General features: G+C 43.1%; 2 protein-coding genes across 2 annotated transcripts; one reads left to right on the top strand and one right to left on the bottom strand.

The window, feature by feature from the left end:
* Positions 1–307: 307 nt before the first annotated feature.
* LEPROTL1 (leptin receptor overlapping transcript like 1) lies at positions 308–4,737 on the bottom strand. Its single transcript, XM_054294123.1, has 4 exons — positions 4,662–4,737; positions 4,360–4,435; positions 3,027–3,213; positions 308–2,028 (listed from the first exon to the last, which is right to left on the bottom strand). Exons 1-4 carry the CDS (start codon positions 4,675–4,677, stop codon positions 1,912–1,914), a joined length of 396 nt encoding a protein of 131 aa, XP_054150098.1. The 5' UTR covers positions 4,678–4,737; the 3' UTR covers positions 308–1,911.
* A 158-nt stretch (positions 4,738–4,895) lies between these two features.
* Positions 4,896–14,957, top strand: SARAF (store-operated calcium entry associated regulatory factor). The gene is made up of 6 exons (XM_054293897.1): positions 4,896–5,043; positions 5,643–5,818; positions 7,015–7,405; positions 10,354–10,462; positions 11,964–12,082; positions 12,596–14,957. The coding sequence occupies exons 1-6, from the start codon at positions 4,968–4,970 to the stop codon at positions 12,619–12,621; spliced, it is 897 nt and encodes a 298-aa protein (XP_054149872.1). The 5' UTR covers positions 4,896–4,967; the 3' UTR covers positions 12,622–14,957.
* The last annotated feature ends 3,189 nt before the right edge of the window (positions 14,958–18,146 follow it).

The raw sequence follows: 18,146 nt of genomic DNA, 5'->3' as shown, positions 1-18,146 counted from the left end.
GCTGGTTTGGAAGATTTTTTTGAAGCATCCATTGTACTTGGGGTGTGGGTGCAGAAATCTTGCTGAAAAAGGGAAAGAAACACGTGATCCTACAGCCCTTGTGCAGGTCCAAATGCCACCATCAGGCAGCCTGACAAAGCACTTGGTTACACTTGAAATACGTCTGCTCTGGAGCCTTGGCACCTGCTTGTTCCTCTGCTCCACACACAGGACATGAACAAAGCAGAGTGTGGAGGGAGCTACAGCCCAGCTGCCCCCACCTGCCAGTATCAGCTCCTGGAGCACACCCCATGACTATCAGACTCATATATATTTATGAACACATATATATATATATGTATGCAAACTTCCTACTTGGTTTGCATCTGTGCACAAACACTACAGCCAAGACCTGCAGTTCTCTGCCTTTTCATACTGCTGAGCAAAACCTAAGCTTTTAATTACACATAGTTAAGTTTCATAGACTTATTTTTAAAGAATTGAAAAATACAGTTTAGAAATAAGTTTGGTCAAGGTCATCACTGCACATGTACAGGCAAACCTGGTTAAGTGGTGCTCATCAACTGTGCTGTGATGGAATGTGCAATGGCAGGTTTCCTCAAACGAAACATCTGGACAATTGAGAGGTATGCAGAAAACTTGTCTTAAATACTTGAAGCTACATGTGCAATCTTACAGAACACAAGCTACAGTTACAGACATAACAGTAAATCTTATTAACCAACAGTGCATAAGAACTTAAAAACAGTCAGTGAAATCAGTTCAGCCAGTGACTTCCAAAAAAGACGTGCCTCAGCTGCATTGAGGGGGGAAAAAGAAAGAAAAAAAAAGGGAGGAGGGGAGGAAAACTCAGGCAAGTTTAACACAGTTTTAATCTACATTTTAAAAGCTGGTTTATTATATATTTATATATATATATATGCTATGTATAAAATAAATTAAAAAGGGAGAGGAGCAAATAGCTTTGTATATGCTTCAAATTAACACAGACCAGTAGTTCCATAAATGAACATTTTACCATTTTTGTGGTAAAAAGTTGACATAAAAGTTCAAATCCATACAATGCTTATAAATAGAAAGAGTTCAAAAGATACTTTTTTTTAAAAAAATGGAATTTAAACATAATTTTCTCTTCCCCTACAATACACTTCAGTTTTGTACGTCAGCATCAGTACATTTACAGAGTATTTGAATGTCACATCCACAGAACTGATAACAAAGCAGGTAAAAGAGCTAGTGGTGTTAAAATTTAGGACTTCTCTCCCAAATAACTCTACCTGCTCCTCAGCCTTCTCCTGAAATGAAGGCTATCAACATTCATCACCCAGTCTGAGGTATGGGCAGAAGAAAATCTGCAACCGGTACTCTCCAACCCACCTTGCCTCTGCTAAAATATAGCAACAATCTATTGATCTGGTAATTGGCAATGGTGGTGGACAATCTCTTACTTCCATTCAGCTTGTATATAATTTAATCCTGGCATTTAAAAAAGAAATGAAACACAGTATTAATTCATAACTTAAAAAAACAAAAAAAAAAAAAAACAAAAACCCACCAACAAAGAAAAACCCCACAAAAACCCCCCAACTTTAAATCTCCTAAACTATGTTTAAATGTTGTTCCTGGTTTAAAGCTTCACATAAAACATTGGACAGAAGGATGACAATTTTAAACCAAGAGAGCACCTAAAAACATACCATAGGTAAAAATGAAATCAATCATCTCTCCACTTCATAAAAACGTAGAAACCCTGTCAGCAACAGTAGTACACTCAGAACGAACAACGTCAAAAGGAGCATCTAGAATACTCAAGAGGCTTGCTATGCTACTTCTCTTTATTGCCCATTCTCTCATTTGTATGGATGGCCACTGCATGACAAGATGCCTGTGGATAGTTCTCTGGTCTTCCTTTCACCACTGCTGCCAGCTGAAGTCGTCATTGCTGCCAAAGACCAAGAAGAATCCTAGGATGGTGGCAAAGATGACTGTATTCCCCGTGAGAACGAGGGCACACGCGCCCCAGTAAATCTGTGAACAGGGGAATTCAGTTAGACACGTCTGGAACTGAACACTAACAAGACAAAAGGCAACATCTTACTATCCCATTCAACAAAGTTCAGCAACACATCCATGATGCAAGACACAACACCTCATTATTTGTGGTTACACCAAGTAGGTTTACCCAAAGTTACTTGAGAAATTCACAGCCAGCCAAGCAGCACTGCAAGTTTCTTCTAGCTGTACTCAAGGCATTGGCTAGCTACAAGCACAACTGGTTTGCTATGCAAAGTAAGGCTAGACAACAGCATCAAACACATCTGCAGCCCTGCTATGCTGTAAGACTCTTTGAAACAGGTATTTAAGGTCTTCAAAACACCAGCAGATATCCCAGTAACAAAAAAGGAGGAGAGTAAGGGGATTACTCAAAGGATGTGAGGCATTCCAACTGTCCATCTGAGCTGTTCTTGTCTGAAGACATTTATGCAAGTGCACTCCATGTTCTTTGACTTGGTAGTGCTTTCTGCCATTCACACAAACAAAGTGAACTTGTAAAGTATTTTAGTGAAAAGCTGTATACTGGGAAATATGTAATGAGAACTTGGAAGTTTAAGGAAATTATACCAATATCGCTTACAATATAATTTACAGTGAGTATAAAAATACTTTTTTTTTGTTTATTCATGCTGCTTTAGCTCAACTATTCCACAAATTGTCTTCAAAGTATTCTTTACACTTCTATATTTGGTTACTTCCCTGTTAAGTTTTCACAGTACTTTCTGTCTCATTTTCTCTGCATTGCATTGTTAGGCTTTATTCCATGACCACGTGAAGCAAATGGGAATCACAAACGTTCTGCCATACTCCCATTTCAGTATTGATTTTTTTTGCCAAAAAAAAATCTTATTCTGGTTCCAAAAGTACATAATTGTAAGAGTTATTTAGTGCATGAAAGCTTTACCTTCAATAAACAACACAAAGCTAGAAACAGAAAAAAAAAGGCAATCACAGGTTGAAATACTACTAACCAGTTCTGCTCTTGCAAACACTATGGGCAGCCCAAATGCTGAGACCACAATGCCTGTTGTAAGGAATATGGCCAGCTCCTTGCAGGCATTACTTGTAGCATCTGTGTCATCTACCAATCTTCTTGCTATGCAGTACGGGATAGGAGAAAGGATGTAAAAAAACAGAACAAACAGTGGCCAGTACTGGCTGAAAAAGAAAGGAGAAAAAAAGTTTTACTTAACTGGATTTACTTCCTGCTCCTCCTAAAATCCATGCAAGGCATTTTTCCCAGCCAGCATCCCCATTTAGGACAGACAGACAAGCCCAGAGAAGGCAAATCCTTTGTCATTAATCCTACAGACCATGTGCCTGAGTGGCTTCGGCTGACCTCAATGGCAGCAGAGCTCACTAACAGGATATTCACAAAGCAGGACTGCACTAAGCAAGCCTAAATCTAATGCCACCTTACAAGGTGAGCTTAACTCCAAGTTTATCCTGTCAGTTGTACTCAGGGGATACCCTTGCAGCCCCCAGACTAGACTTCTCAGGCACACCTTCTCAGGCAGGTGCACATGGTTTCAATAAAACTTTACTGCATTGTTTGAAGGGCAACTGTATAAGGCTCTCCTTCCCAAGGGTTTGTGTTACTAGCACTGGCTGGCCTAGGAATTCTAGTCATATATGTAGAAACTGCAATTCACAACCCATAACAGGTCAATCAACAAAATATTTAGTATTTATTCAACAGTGAATAAGTAAATTTAAAATCTTTTCTGTAAAGTCAGCATTCACTTGCAAAGAGTCAAAGCCATAGGCCTTCTTATCTGAGCACTTGGTCTGCTATTTTGTATCTCCTGAAAACCAAGAGATAGGAATCGATGTCGGGAAAGTACAGACAGCAGCTGCAATTACTCCAGACGCTATATGACAAGTGTGGGACACAGCCAAGGATCCACCTGAGAGTCAGTGACAGCCCAGCTGTCCCTAGGCAGCCACAGAAAATGCCAATCCTTCCCTGGATAACCCACACTTGCTGCCCACCTCGGGAGATGCTGCTGTCTGAGGGTCACCCACAGACAGTCAGGGCAATGCATCCTTTCATGGTCTGCAGCCAGGCCTGGCACTATAACTTTTGCTGCCATTCCTTTTTAGGATTAATAAATCCTGGACGGTCTTTCTTTTTGTTCCCATCCCAACCTTTTGAAACAAAAGACAAAACAAAACAAAAAAAAACCCCCAAAGTCTGAGGCCCCTCCTACACAGAGAGAACTTATCAATCCCCCATTATGGAAGCGGGACTCCGGTGAAGTTCCAGCCACACAAGCAGAAAAACAGAAAGAGAGAGCACGGTACTTGTATTGGGGCAGGGCGCATCCGAGCATCAAGAACATCAGTCCGACCGCTCCCCCAAAGGACAGGCTGATCAGCGCTACAACGAGAACAAACCCAGGCAACGTGAAGGGAGCACCGCACCGCGCACAGCACCCACCGCCGCCCGCAAACCAACGCGGGGCTCGGCTCAGCGCAGCCCCGGCCGCCCGGGGGCACTGGGGGTCCCGCGGGGGCTCACGGCCCCTCCCGCCCGAGGGCCCGGCCCCTCCCCGCGCGGGCCGCGCGCTCCCGCCGTTCCCGGCCCCGCCCCGCCCCGCGCGCACCTTTGATTCCCGCCATGGCGCCGCCCGTCCCGCCAGCCGCGCGGCACCGGAGAGGCGCGCGCCGGGAACCGGAAACGCCGCGCGGAAGCGGAAGCCGTAGGGGCAAGGGGCGGGCACGGCCCCGTGACGCTCCTACGTGGCGCGCGCGCAGGCCCCGTGGCGGCGGCCCCGCCCCCTCACGGAGCGCCACACCCTCGCCGCCCATTGGCCCCACGGCCTGGTGGGGGCGGGGCTTCTCCCCGAGCCCCGCGCGTTCCGTTGCGGGCGCCGCCCCCGGGGCTGACGGTGACAGCGGCCGGTGCCGCCATGGCGGGGCTCGCTCCGTGCCTGCTCCTCCTGCTCTGCGCCGCCGCGGGACCCGCGCTGGGCTGGGACCGACCGGGTGAGACCCGCGGGGATCGGGGGGCTCGGCGCGGCCTCAGCCGCCCCTGCCGTCTCTGCTGGCGCCTCGGCGGCTCCTCGCGGCCCGGCACTGCGCGGTGCTGCCGGTTTAGCGGCGGCCGGCACGGGGGAGGAAGGGCTGGTGGGGTTTGGGCTCCCTCCAAACCGGCTTGTGTGGGAGCAGTGATCCCGCGCCGCGGTCAGAGGTGGCAGCCCAGAGCCGCCTCGGGAGGGAATGGGGAGCTCTGCCGTGTTTGCCTCTGGTGCGAGCTTCGTCCCGTACAGACGCGGGCGTACTTCGGCCTCCATCGGCAGCCCTCGCCTGAGAGCAGGCCCTCGCAGCCAAGGAGAGGGCACCTGCACAAGCGCTGACAAGCAGCAGGAAGAAGTTTTTCACGGGAAGGGTGATCAAACATTGGAATGGGCTGCACAGGATGGTGGTGGAGTCACCGTCCCTGGAGGTGTTTAGGGAAAAACCGGACGTGGCGCTCTGTGCCGTGGTCTGGCTGATAGAGTTCTTTTATCGAGGTTGGACCCGGTGATCGCTGAGGGCTTTCCCAGCCTGATGGATTCTGTGATTCCTTGTGCTGGCTGTTTCAGGGAAGGTTCTGCTGCGGGATGTTGAGGCGCTCACGCTGCACAGAGGGCAGTACACAACATCCCGGCGGACAGCCTCGGTCCCTCAGCTGCAGTGCACGGGGGGCTCTGCCGGCTGTTCCCGGGTCCCTGAGGTTGTGCAGTGCTACAACAAAGGATGGGACGGCTACGATGTACAGGTAACTGTTTAAAACTTGCTAAACTGTCTATGAAATCGCTTTCCCACAAGCTGGGAAGTTCTGAAGGAGCGAAGAGTAGTGAGCTAGGGTGTCAGTTCAGGTTAGTTCTTTTTGTTAGATGAACTCTTGCACTAAAAACTTAACCTAGTTTTCCAGAACTACTGTAGTTATATGTTTCATATGTTTCATCTTTGAAGGAGCTAATATAAAAGCATGGCATAGCAAACCTTTGTTGGTTTAAATAAAATGGTGCTCAAGTTTATGAAATAAAACTCTTATTATTGCTGTGGGAATTTCCATTTTTTGTTATTCTTAATATTTTTATTCACTTCAGCTTTACCTTTTAGAAACTAAATTTCAGACTTGCCTGACTTTCACTTTCACCTTAGGATGTGAGTGCTAGTCAGTAAATAGTCTTGACTTTCAGCTGTTAAAAAGGCCGCTGTCAATAGATAACCAGGAATCAAGGCTGAAAGTATTTGCTAAAACTGATACAGTATTGTGAAAGAACAATCAAAATTGGCAGTTGGTACTGCTGTACTGAATTACTAATTTAGAGACAATTACTTTCTTCTTTCCTCTCCAAAATAGATGTCACGTGCCATTAGAGATCCCTTTGTTTGAATACCTCTAGGGAATGTGATCCTGAAGATCACCTGTGTTCAACCAGAGAATCCCCAGTATAATTGTTAAGTGTTGCATATGGATGCCTAATGATGTTTGTCCCAGCTTCTTTTGATTTCTGCACAGGCACAAACAGACACAATGGTGCACTGGATCTCAGGCTCACATGTTATGTTTTTGTAGCTGCCATTGAGTTTGCACAGGAGAGGCATTTATTATGTAGCTGTTGCACAGGGTACAGCACATTTTTTAGAAGTATTACTGTATCTCAGGAAGGGATATTTGAAAAACATATTCAGTGAAGAAAAAACTAAATATTCCAGAGTAATTCTCTGCAATTCTTCAGTGTTCTGAAAGGTAAGATCTCTTTTAAGTTTTAGGATTTAAAATTCATTTAAACATCAAATTCCTACTCCTTTTCAAAATAGGAGCACACAGAGGTTTCTTACCTATGGCCTGTAGATGATATGTTAGCAATTACAGCTTTATTTCAGGGTGTGTGTGAGGAAGCAGATGGGTGTTTTCATCTTTGGGGCAGTATGTTTTACTTTGTGTTGTGTTTGCTTTTTCAGTGGCAGTGCAAAGCAGACCTGGAAAACGCCTACCGTTTTGGACAAATGGAAGTGAGCTGTGAGGGCTACGATTACCCGGATGATCCTTACATACTGAGAGGCTCCTGTAGTTTGCTGTTCAAGCTAGAGCTGACTGCAGAAGGTGCAAGGAAAGTAAAGAACTCTGGAAGCTTTGGCTCTAGCTATTACCAGTCAAGCAAAGATTATTCTGATTCTGGTTCTGGAGCAATTGTTGTAATTGTTCTTCTCATTCTTGCTTTTGGAGTTTACAAGTTCTTCCTCAGCAACCAGCAGTCTCAGCAGAGTTCTGGGGGCAGTGATGGCTTCTCTCAGCCCTTCTGGCAGCGTCAGCAGGCACCTCCTCCTCCTGGTTTTAAGTCCACTTTCACAGGTAGGGCTCTGAGCCATTTACAGTATTCAAAAGAGCAAGCAGGATTGTCCTGTTTTGTCTGTGGTGAGGGAAGGTGGGATAGAGTTAAAACCCCAGCATTTGCAGGCAGCTGCCGAATTGGCTGCAGAGCCTACGGCCACCTTTGTATTCTGTTGTTCAAAGGAGGAAATAAGGGCTTGGCTTTCCACAGGCTTTCAGGGCAGGCTGCCCTCTGAACCTTTGCAAAGCTACCTCCCCATGCTCTGCAAGCATTCTTTTCATCACCTGTGAAATAGCAGGATTGTGACGGGGAGAATAATTGTCATAGGTAAACTGGAAAAGAGAATGTTCTTACATAGCCAGAAACAAAGCCATGCCAAAGGAGCACTCTGAAACTTTACAGAACAGCCTTTCAGCCCTGGTTTCATTGACAAAGCAGTTGATGGGGTTGAGTATCATGTACCAGTCCTCTTTTTAACAGGGCTGAAAGATTTGGTTCCCAGAGCAGAGAACAGTGTCTGTGAACTGTCATTAGAGGGTACAGCATCTGACTCATGTGGGGCCTTTCATCTGAAGTTGAAAATTACAAGAGCAGTGACAAGGCTGCTGCTGGGAAAAGAGGCAACTTTTCTTTTCCCAGAAAACTGGTGTCTTCTGTCACATAGCAAGTGGTCTTCCTTAGGCCATCATAGTGTCTCAGGGAAATAAACGTTACTCATCTGGTGCCTGACTAACTCATTAACCCTGTAAACATGCAAGCTGCTCACAGCACTGGAACTTAAATGACATTCTCACAAGTTACATAATTTCTTTCTTTTTTTTTTTTCTTATTAATAGAGAAGGGGTTTTGGCAAGGAAGTATGTAGCAAGGATTAGGTTTATTAGTCAAAAGTTGATATTTTAGTAATATAAAAACAGCTAGGCCAACAGAGGGTGCAGTGTAATTCTTTTGGGTACCCTTGTGCAGGGTGTGCACAGCAGAAACTTTCAGCTGTACCTGCACCAGAAAATTACAGGGAATCTGCTTCTGTTGGCTTTGCAAATTGGTTTGCATGTGGTTACATCAGACTGTCTGTCTGTGCTGCATGGGCATGGCACTGGCTGTGCTGTGGTGGTCAGCAGGAGCCCTGGCCATGACACACAGCTCTGTCACACTGGGCACAGGCAAAACAATGAAAGGTTATTTTCATTTTTTTCTCTTCAGTTCCGTGTCAGTTAATTGCCCCAGTGCATTTTTCTTTGCAGGAGTCACAAATCTGGCAAGGGCAGGGCCTTGAGAATGTTTTCTTGAGGATTGCTGAAAACTTAGACACTTAAAATACACATTGGGAACCATATAATGCTTAGCTTGTGATGTTTTTAATAAGGCATGTCAATGATTTGTCTTTGGATTTCAGGCAAAGTAAGGAGGAAAACAAATGTGGAGCCAGATTAAAAATACTAAATGTTAGGCTACTTCATGCATTCAGTGTCTGCCTTACATTGTGGGAGCAGAGCAAAAGCACATCTCTGAATGTGTATGTCCATGTGTTCCAGGAATGTATTAGTCTTTGGAAACCTGGACAGTAACAAAAAGCAATGTTGTTCACATACTGCTGTTAATATTTAATTTGCCTCACTTTAAATCCCCTTAACGTGCAGAATGTGTCCTGTGGAACTTGTTTAGCTAGACTATCTTAATTAAATTCTGCTTTCTCTCAGTTAGTCGTTGGCATGATTCTTAATGTTTACTCTAGATATTTCAAGAAAATTACTCAGTTTTCTGAGTCAGTGTTCAGTCATGGTGCTTTTGAACAAATGAGTTGGTTCATCTCTGATTAACATTGTTTTTGCAGCAAATTAAGTAATTTTTTGTTGTTGTTGTTGTTCCAAATCAGCATAATTTAGTAGTATATCATCCCAATGAGAGTTTATATTTCTCCCCACACAGTCTAAATGAAATTCAATATCAAATCCAGTATGGACTGAAACTGATTATTTCAATATTGTTTTATCTTCTATGACTTCAAACAACCCATATGAGTTTGAAGACAAACCAGGCCCTCTGATTTTTACCTACATCATCTCTGGCCCAATTGTTCAGGTGGGCATATTTTAGGGAGTCCCTAATGTTATCTTCAGTTTTTTTTGTACTTCCTTATGTGTTAAACCCATGGTTGAGCTTATTCTTGCATCCATGATTTTTGCTAGACCAGAAAAGTTATTCTGCTTTGGGTTTGTATTTTCTCTTTTTCTTTCTAAATGGAAAACATTCATTCTGGCTCAGAACCTCATGTTATGTGCAGGTCACATGTCAGAAAATTTGTGACTCTCCTTCCCCCACAACCTACTTGATATGCTTGCAGTTTCATCAAGGTATTTGTCAAGCTTGGCGACTCATGCATAATGAAAACTTTGCAATGTGGTTGCAGTGAGCTTGGCTTTTGATAACAAGTGCCAGACTAGGATTACCAGGAACAATACCAGTAATGTCAGCCTTACACTGGGCCACTGTGACTCAAACTGTGCAGCTGTGCTCAGTGAGATTAGGAGCTCTGTGTCTTTGTGGTTTGCTCACTCTGCACTGTTACCTACTTGATTTGTGTTCCTGCATCTGCTTCTGGCCTGCTCAGTGACCTTCAGCAGATTATTCTTTCTTAGTTTCTTTTTCTATTTTTACTCTAACTTGTCTGTTTATAGATCAGCAGGCAGGGACTCTTTCCATGTTTTGCAAACATCACAGTTGAGAGATGAGGTGGAAGCAGATTTTTAACATAAAACTCTTTATAGTAGTGTTGGTTTATGTGGGGTGTCCTGTTTTCTGAAATGTGAGGCCTTTCAAGTTTAGCTTGATTGAAAATCTGCTGAAATCAGGACCAGTTTGTTGTCTAATTTTCCATTATCTTTAACAGGAGAGAATTTTGTTGCAACAGCTGGCCTGAGAATTAGTCTGTTACTAACTTATGCTTCCTATTTTCATTTTGTTTAAGATGACAACAGCTTTGGAACTCGTTCTTATCATGGAACCAGTTCAGGACCAGGATTTTGGACTGGATTAGGAGCAGGAGGCTTGCTAGGCTACTTAGCAGGCAGTCACAGGTAAAATATGCATACTATCAGATTTTAAGCATTTAAGCTTTCAGGGGGTATGCCATGTACTATATTGACATTGTTTCTAAGATTTAAAAGTGTCATTCAAGTTATAAAATCTTACCACTAGAAGAATTTTGAGCAGCTGTTTGCAGCTTCAGGACCAGAGACATTTCAAACATGTTTCTGAGGCAGAATTGGAAAGACTGAGGTACTTCATTCTGCTTCCTCTGACCTGGCATGATGGCCTGCAAATTTAAATTGAGCATTTAATTTATCTGCAGAATGCCTTAAAACACACATAGTCATATTAAGCATATAATTTTCTGTATATGGATCTCTTGTATCAGTGTCATCTTTCCTAAAATAAGTCTGGATGACCGTATTTGGTATAGGCTTTTAGACATTCAGAATGCATCGTTTTTAGATTAACAATTTAAAGAGAGCAGTTGCTGCCATTTTAGGCTTCACTGGAGAAAATATGAGATTCCTGCAGGGAATCTTCAGATCCTAAGCAGTTTTCTCTATTTATCAAATGACTTGCCTATGTATTGAGTCTATTCTTGTAGAAATGTAACAGATTAGAGAGTAAGATGTTTCCACAGGAGTGCTAAGCATCTGTGTGGTAAAGTTGTGGGCTATTTTTAATAGCAGAAGCCTTATATTAATTCTGCTAAGGATTTTTCTAAGGCATAATGTGTTAAAGTTTCTATTGGCCTGGTATTTCTTAAGGCTTAAATACATGACTCTTGTGTTGAGGCATTCTATTTATGTAGTATCTCCATACAGGTTAGTTCCCTGATTTCTGTACACACTCCCATTTCAGTGGGCACAAATTATTGCTCAAGATTAGAGTTCTAACTGAGTAAGTCCAAATACATAAATGAGCTTCCTAACTTGAGCTTCTTTTTCTTTAAAACGGTCTTCGGTCCACTATTGTTTAGTTTGGTTCTTAGGCTTTTGAAATTATGTGCTGCAAAATGCTGGTGCCAGGAAGTGTGAGAGAGCTGTTTGTAAATTTCAACAGCAGGAAATTCCATATCCATGGAAGCAAGTAATTTTAAGTGTGTGAGTCAAAAACCGTGATATGTTAGTGTTACTGATACGACCTTTTCAAAAGAGTTAACAAAAGGATGCTTTCTCTTGCCAAACATGGCTGGGATGTAGGTGATGCCAAAATGCATTTAAACTTCAGTTTTCAAACTTCTTTCTTGTCTGATGGAATTTAAGGTCAAAATTTCAGAAAGAAAAATTTGCAGTTGTTAGAATTCCTTAGTCTGAAGAATAAAGCTTAATTTCCTTTTGAAAGTCTACAGATTATGAAATCACAGCACTGGATGTCCTTGCTCTCAATGTGTTAAATACATACATTAAATAGGAATATTTCTAGCTTTGAAATAATTGCTTGTAGTTTTCCCTTGGAGGTGCAGTTCTCTTGTTTGGAATGGTGTTTTCTTAGTTTTTCTGAAGGGCACTCATGAAGCCTTCCTTCTATTCTGTTTCATGGCAGAGCACAGCCGCGGTCCCCATATCACAGTATGTGGACAGATCCCACAGCTGTACCTCCTATGTATGGGCACTCAAGGAATTCCACAGAAGACAGCAGCTCAGGAACAAGAACTGCTTCTGGTAAGGCAAAGCACCTTTAAGTTCCTGAAGCTCAAGGGACTTTGACCTAAGAAAAGCATGCAGATGTTAGTTGCGGTTCGAGGAGCATCCTTGTTTTATTTTACCAGGTGGTGTAGATGGCATGTGACAATGTCCCTTCCTTCCATTCCCTATGGAAGTAGGGCAGTGTTGTGGGGCATGAAATTCCCCACAGGCCTGTGGTGGGCATGGCACCATCAGCATTGGGCTTGTCTTCACTGGCAAGGTGCATTAGTTTAAGGCTTTCCCTTCTGATGAGCACTACGTGTACTTTTCTCTAGCAAACATGCACAGACATGTTCTCTGTAGAATGCAGGTTGTCTAATCTGCAAGAGCAGAATAGTTTCCAGGCCAGTCAGCCCACAGTTGCTTGCTGTTCTCCTGCATGTGGATATGTTTACCTCATCTCCCTTGCCACCTTTAGCATTTTTAGAACTAGAGAGTTCAATGGAAAGGCCATGGTGGAGCTGATTTTTTTTTCTTTTTATTTTGCAGGCTTTGGGGGCACGAAGCGAAGATGAAATCCTTTACATTATTACATCAGAGTGATTGAACTAAATCTTGTTGTGTACTTGTGCTTCTTTTAATAGTAGTATACTTCAAAAATGCATATGAGGTATGGAGGATTAGGCAAAGAATTCCTCACTTTCTCTGTGGGCTCTCACTGCTATTTAGGGTATGACAGGTGCTGGAACATCCACTATTTCAGATCAGTGTCTCCTACAGAAAAAGCTCATCCAGGTTAAGAAGAATGATGTTACAGTGACCGTGTATCTGTCTGTACTTGAGGCCCCAGTGATAGCCTTACCAGATTTTCAAAGCTTGTATCTTACTACTCATGATCTGGGCTTCATTTCATTTGGTCCAGAATTTCTGATAATATTTTTCCTCTTTTCTGGTAGTCCAGCACCTACCTGATATGTAAGGAGTGCTGTTCTTGGAAGCTATTTTTGTTTGCCTTTGCAGAATTAATGTGAACTTTACTGTAAGTGCAGTCAGCCACTCAGATAAGTGTGGGAGTTCTTCCTCAGTGGACAAGAGCAAAACTGTGTATAAAGAGATTACCATTAGTATGTTTGTATCTGTGCTGTGTGACTGTTGGAGCAAAAATGTGCAGATTCATGGATTCTCCATGTTATAGAGTTTATCCAGGATGACTCTGCAAACCTGGGGAACTTTGTAAGTTATTGGGGGTAAATAAATAAGTAACCTGGAAATCTTGACCTTTTTCTGGAAGACTGAGGTAATTTAAATTCAGGTGATTACAGATGTTTTGCCTGCATTGAGGCCACAGATTTTCCTTTTAATGGTGAATGTCGGCAATTAAATGAAAACTTATCATGTGGGTGGTCTGTCCTGCTAGATCACCTATCCAGGGCACAGTAAAAAAGGTGTTCATTGCAGAAGGGAAGGGAATGTTCTTACTGCAGAGATGGTAGAATCCCTGGGACACAGCAGGCTAAGCTACTAAGATACTAAGCTAAGAAAGGAAGTTGGATGTCTAACAGCATGTAAACTTCCCCAAATGTGCTTTTTAAAAACAAAGTGCTGTCGAAGAGTGGGAAGCAGAGAGGCCTTGCTTTGTTCTGTGATGATCTTTTGGTGCCTCTGTGAAGTGTCATACAGTTCTGGGGTGACTTATTCTCTCCTGGAAGAGGCATTGCTGGATAAAAAGCAGAGAAATTTCTCAGGAGAGGGGAAGAGTGAAGAATGGGGTGCTTGATCACCAGCTCCTGTGCAGAGCCCATCCTAGCAGAGTGTAGAAGTGTTTGTGTGGGTGCAGCTTGTGTATGCTGGCAGCAGCCAGAGAAGCCTTGTCTTTCAGCCTTAGAAAATACTGTGTTGGGAATTGATTACAGCTGTTACAGCAAAAGCAAGGCACTGCTCAGCTGATACAGGTTGCAGCTCCACAAGGAGATGAAATAGGTCTGGTTAGTCTAAGAAAGTGACTTCAGCAGAACTCAGGGAAAAGCAGCCATGTCCATTCATGAGTATAGAAAGAATTAGTTTGTATGTTAACACCCAAGTTCAGTATATGATTTAAGCAACCAAAAGAGAGAAATTCAAAAAAGAAAAGAAAAAAATATACAAGCAAACCAAACCAGCAAATCCCAGAAAAAGTGCTTCATGAAAAAGTTCTTGTACTAAAAGTGTTATCAATTTCATTTGATAATTCAGAATAACTTGAGGGTGAAATGGTGGTTTGCTTCTCAGAGCTACCTGAGGGTTGGGGAAAAATAACTGTGAACCTAAAAAGGGAAATGACAAAGACCTTACTCATGGCCTCCTAGAAAGCTCTGCCTTTTATGAGAAGTCCATGGTAAATATCTTATCTTTATAACAAACTGTAGCAGAAGAATATATTTTAAATATGGAGTTGTTACTCATTTCTAAGTGAATTCAGGTTAAGCTTGTCACAGTCAATATTTGCTTTGCCAACTAATTGCATAACAGTGTAACTGGATTTTTTCTAACTGGGTAGTTGGAAGCTGAAGTTTGCTCTTAAATTACAGTGTGGTATGAAATGTTTTAGACAATGTTTTCATCTGTATTTATGTATTTATAGTTTCTGCATGAAATGTGCAAAATAAATCTGACACATAAATCTACTATAGCTTCTGAATCTGTTTGGATATGTTTACCCTTCTCTCCGATAAAGAAATGAAATAAGTGAATAAGGAGTATTTTTGTCTTTAAATCACTGTCTTGAGGCCTGCAGGGATGGCATTGTTTATTTTCTCAGAGTTCTCTGTCTTATCATCCACTTCCTGGGTAAATAATATCATCCTTTACCCCCAGATGCAAAGTGGGTAAGCTGTATGTGGTTTCAATAAAATAAACCAATGCTGGAAATAGAGTTATTGTATTGATTATGTTTTCAGTAACAAAATACTGAATCCTAAAAGGGATTGAAGGCTTTCTTGTACATCAGGGCTTGGGATCTGAGTGCGGAAAAGCTCTGTTATGTCAGCATGTTCCTGGTTTTACAAGGTGGTGAGCTGAACCCTTCAAAAGAATTTATGATCACTGCTGCTGTTCTGGTTGTGGGCAGAGCAGAACTCAACACGGATAGCCTAAGCTGATGTATTGGCTTCTTACACAGAGGACGTGTCACTGCTGAACAGACATGGTCTACACAGAGAGTTCAATGTCTTGGCAGTTGTAAACTGGGGTTAAATGGGGGCCTGCAAATTCTGCTGTCAGTGTTTCCTTCATCGAATGCTGCTGATGCTCCTGAGCGAACAGAATTCGTGGAAGGCAGCTTAGAGCTTACACTTCTGAGACCTTGAGCTCCCTTCCTGAGCATCAGATCTGGAAGGTCCAAGTCTCCCTTCTGCTCCTGGGCAGGGCTCTGGCTGCATCTTCTCAGCAGCTGCATAGTTGCAAGGCATGTGTAAATGCTCAAACTGTAAAATGCTGTTGTAGATAGCTGCAATTCAGTTTGGTACCTGGGACCAAGAGCTGCTTGTACCCCGACAATGCTTCCATCCTCACAAAAGCTAAAACTCATTACAGAAACGAAACTCCTGGTTTTACAGCTGACTTCCCATGAAGCATGTGATGAAAAAAAAATAGATGGATAGAGATAAGCTTTCTCTGTGCTGCTCTGTCTTGTGACTCAGCTGCCAGGTCAGATCTTGGCTAGTTCTGCTGAGTCTCATGCTGTGCACCTTGCTCTTTTCCCTGGGTGCCATGTGTGTGCTTCGCTTAGCACCAAGGCAAGATGGTAGCTGGTTTGTTTGAAAAATAAAATTTCCCTGGGTGCCATGTGTGTTCACTTAGCGCCAAGGCAAGATGGAACTGGTTTGTTTGAAAAATAAAATTCTTCCATGGTCATCACTTTACATCACTGACTTCCAAAAAGGGAATTAGGCCAGGTGGTATGATTTCCAGGACTAGGAGTTGTTGCACAGAGAATTGCTGAAGTAAAGTAGCAAGCAATACCTACCTGCCTGCACAGCTGTCTAAAAGCTGAAAATGGTGAAAGTGCAGCACTTGCACATAGACTGTTGTCCACTTAGCACTGATTAAAAGTGATGTATTTTTTCTTCCTTACTAAAGCAGATTTGTATTCTTAATATTGTGAGAATCCCTATCAACCAGTGATTGTGGTACAGAAATAGCCCAGCTGCCTGAGAACTAAGGCATATGAGCAAATCCACAAAAACATTAAAATCTCACAGCAATGCAATCTGTACCAGCAGACAATGCTGTTGTGTCCTGCTGTGTCTATTGAAACATAATGTCAGGTCCCTCCTCCTCCTTCTGTACCTGCTGGGGTTGAGTGCTGTGTGGGAGCGGCTCCTCATCACTCAGCGTATTTTGTGGAGCCTTCTTCTGCAGCCAGGTCTTTTGATTTCCTAATATTGTGTGTAGCTGCAGTAGTATTCACTTTCTGATGCTTCTTTTTCTATTGCAGCTGTGATTTGCCAATGCTAATGAAAATAATCAGCAGACTCCCTTTATGTGGCCTGTGTATCTTGTCTCCTGCTCTCTTCTTCTTCCCTCTTCTCAGAGGGAATTTTGTGGTTCCCTCTGTTCTGGCTGGGGGTCATTGTTTCTTTAGCAAGGAAAGGCTGAGCAGTTGTAAAAAGTGCATTGAGCTCGGAATGGATGGAGTAGATAATGATGAAGTCAAGGGGAGCCAACTGTCAGGCTGTGAATTGACCTGTGTGGGCAGTATGTCTGGAAAGATATTGTTTAGCTTTCTGTCACAGAAGAATTTTTGTCAAAGGTACAGAATGGCAGCTGGGGATTGGAGCAGATCAGAGCTGGTGAGCTGGCAGCAAGGAGAAAACCTGAAAACATTCTCTCCATCCTAACTTAGGAATGATGTAGCACCAGGAAGCTGGCCTAGGATGTGCTAGCTCAGCCACTCCACAGTCATGCCATTGCAGATCCTGTGGGTAGATGTATGTTTGAAGATACCAGGTGCTTCTGAAAATGCCAAGCAGAAGAAAGGTGACTTGGCCCTGCATCCATGTTTCTTTCCTTCTGCAGCATGGCTTAGAATGAACAGAGAAGGCCAAACGTGGAAAGAGCAGCAAGCAACTATGACAAAGGGTAGCAAGTAGGCCAAAGCAAAGCTTGCAGGTGAAGCCTGTGTCCTAGTGGGTCCTGCCTGCTCACTTCTCACACGACAGCAGGAAATAGTAGGCAGTCAGTCCTAACAGCTGTTGTATCAGGATTATTTTACTGAGTTTTCCTGCATCCTAAAATTAAGTCCTACAGGCAATTACCAGTGGTATGGATTGACATCTTTTGCTCTGAGGGCCATCTGAGCCATTCTATAATTCAGACTTCAAACTACCCACTGTGAAATTTGGAGGAGACAAATCACTGCCTGCTTAAAGACCAGAGTCTCTGAAGTACTGCATAGGGAACTTTTCCTCATTTCCTGCATTTGCCCTGACTTCCCTGGCATCAAGACTTAGGCAGTCTTTGCTGTGCAGCTTTATTTAGATGCCGTTGTGTGGGATCCTCTGAGACTTGGCCTTGAGATCACAGCCCTGACATCATTGTTTCTGTAAGCCTTCTTCTCTGTGCCTCCTGTGTCCTTGTAATCAGTATGTGGGGATGTCTTTATTGAGGCAGCACTGGAATTACCAGCAATCCAGAATACCTTTTGCTGCTGCTGCCTAGTTATTCATCTCCCAGTCAGCTCCTGTGGTCATTTTCATGTAATTTGGCAGCTGCAAACATATCACATCTGCTTTAATGGACAGACAACAAATACAGTTGGGGGAAAAAATGTGCAATGAATGTAGATAAAATGTTGAGTTGGAACAATTTTGCAGAGCTAACCTTCACCATGGGATTACTTTATGAATATCCTTCTCCAGGAGCTGGATGAGCACTTTATTATGTGGATTTAAATAATGCCATCAGTGTCTTCTGCACTGCAAGAGTAGAAGACTTAGAACTGTAACAGGTTTGGAGTGCAACAAAGTCAGACCTGTTCAGAGCTTTTTGTAGTTTGATGCACAGCTTGCAAAGAATTGGTAGCCGTAAAAAGTGAGGTTAGGTCAGCATAGAAATTCATGTG

Source organism: Melozone crissalis, unplaced genomic scaffold, assembly GCF_028551555.1.
Source record: "Melozone crissalis strain CALT ecotype California unplaced genomic scaffold, PUWL_Pcris_2 ptg000006l_1, whole genome shotgun sequence".
In the NCBI taxonomy this organism is placed as follows: domain Eukaryota; kingdom Metazoa; phylum Chordata; class Aves; order Passeriformes; family Passerellidae; genus Melozone; species Melozone crissalis.
This window is presented reverse-complemented; position numbering and strand designations above follow the sequence as displayed.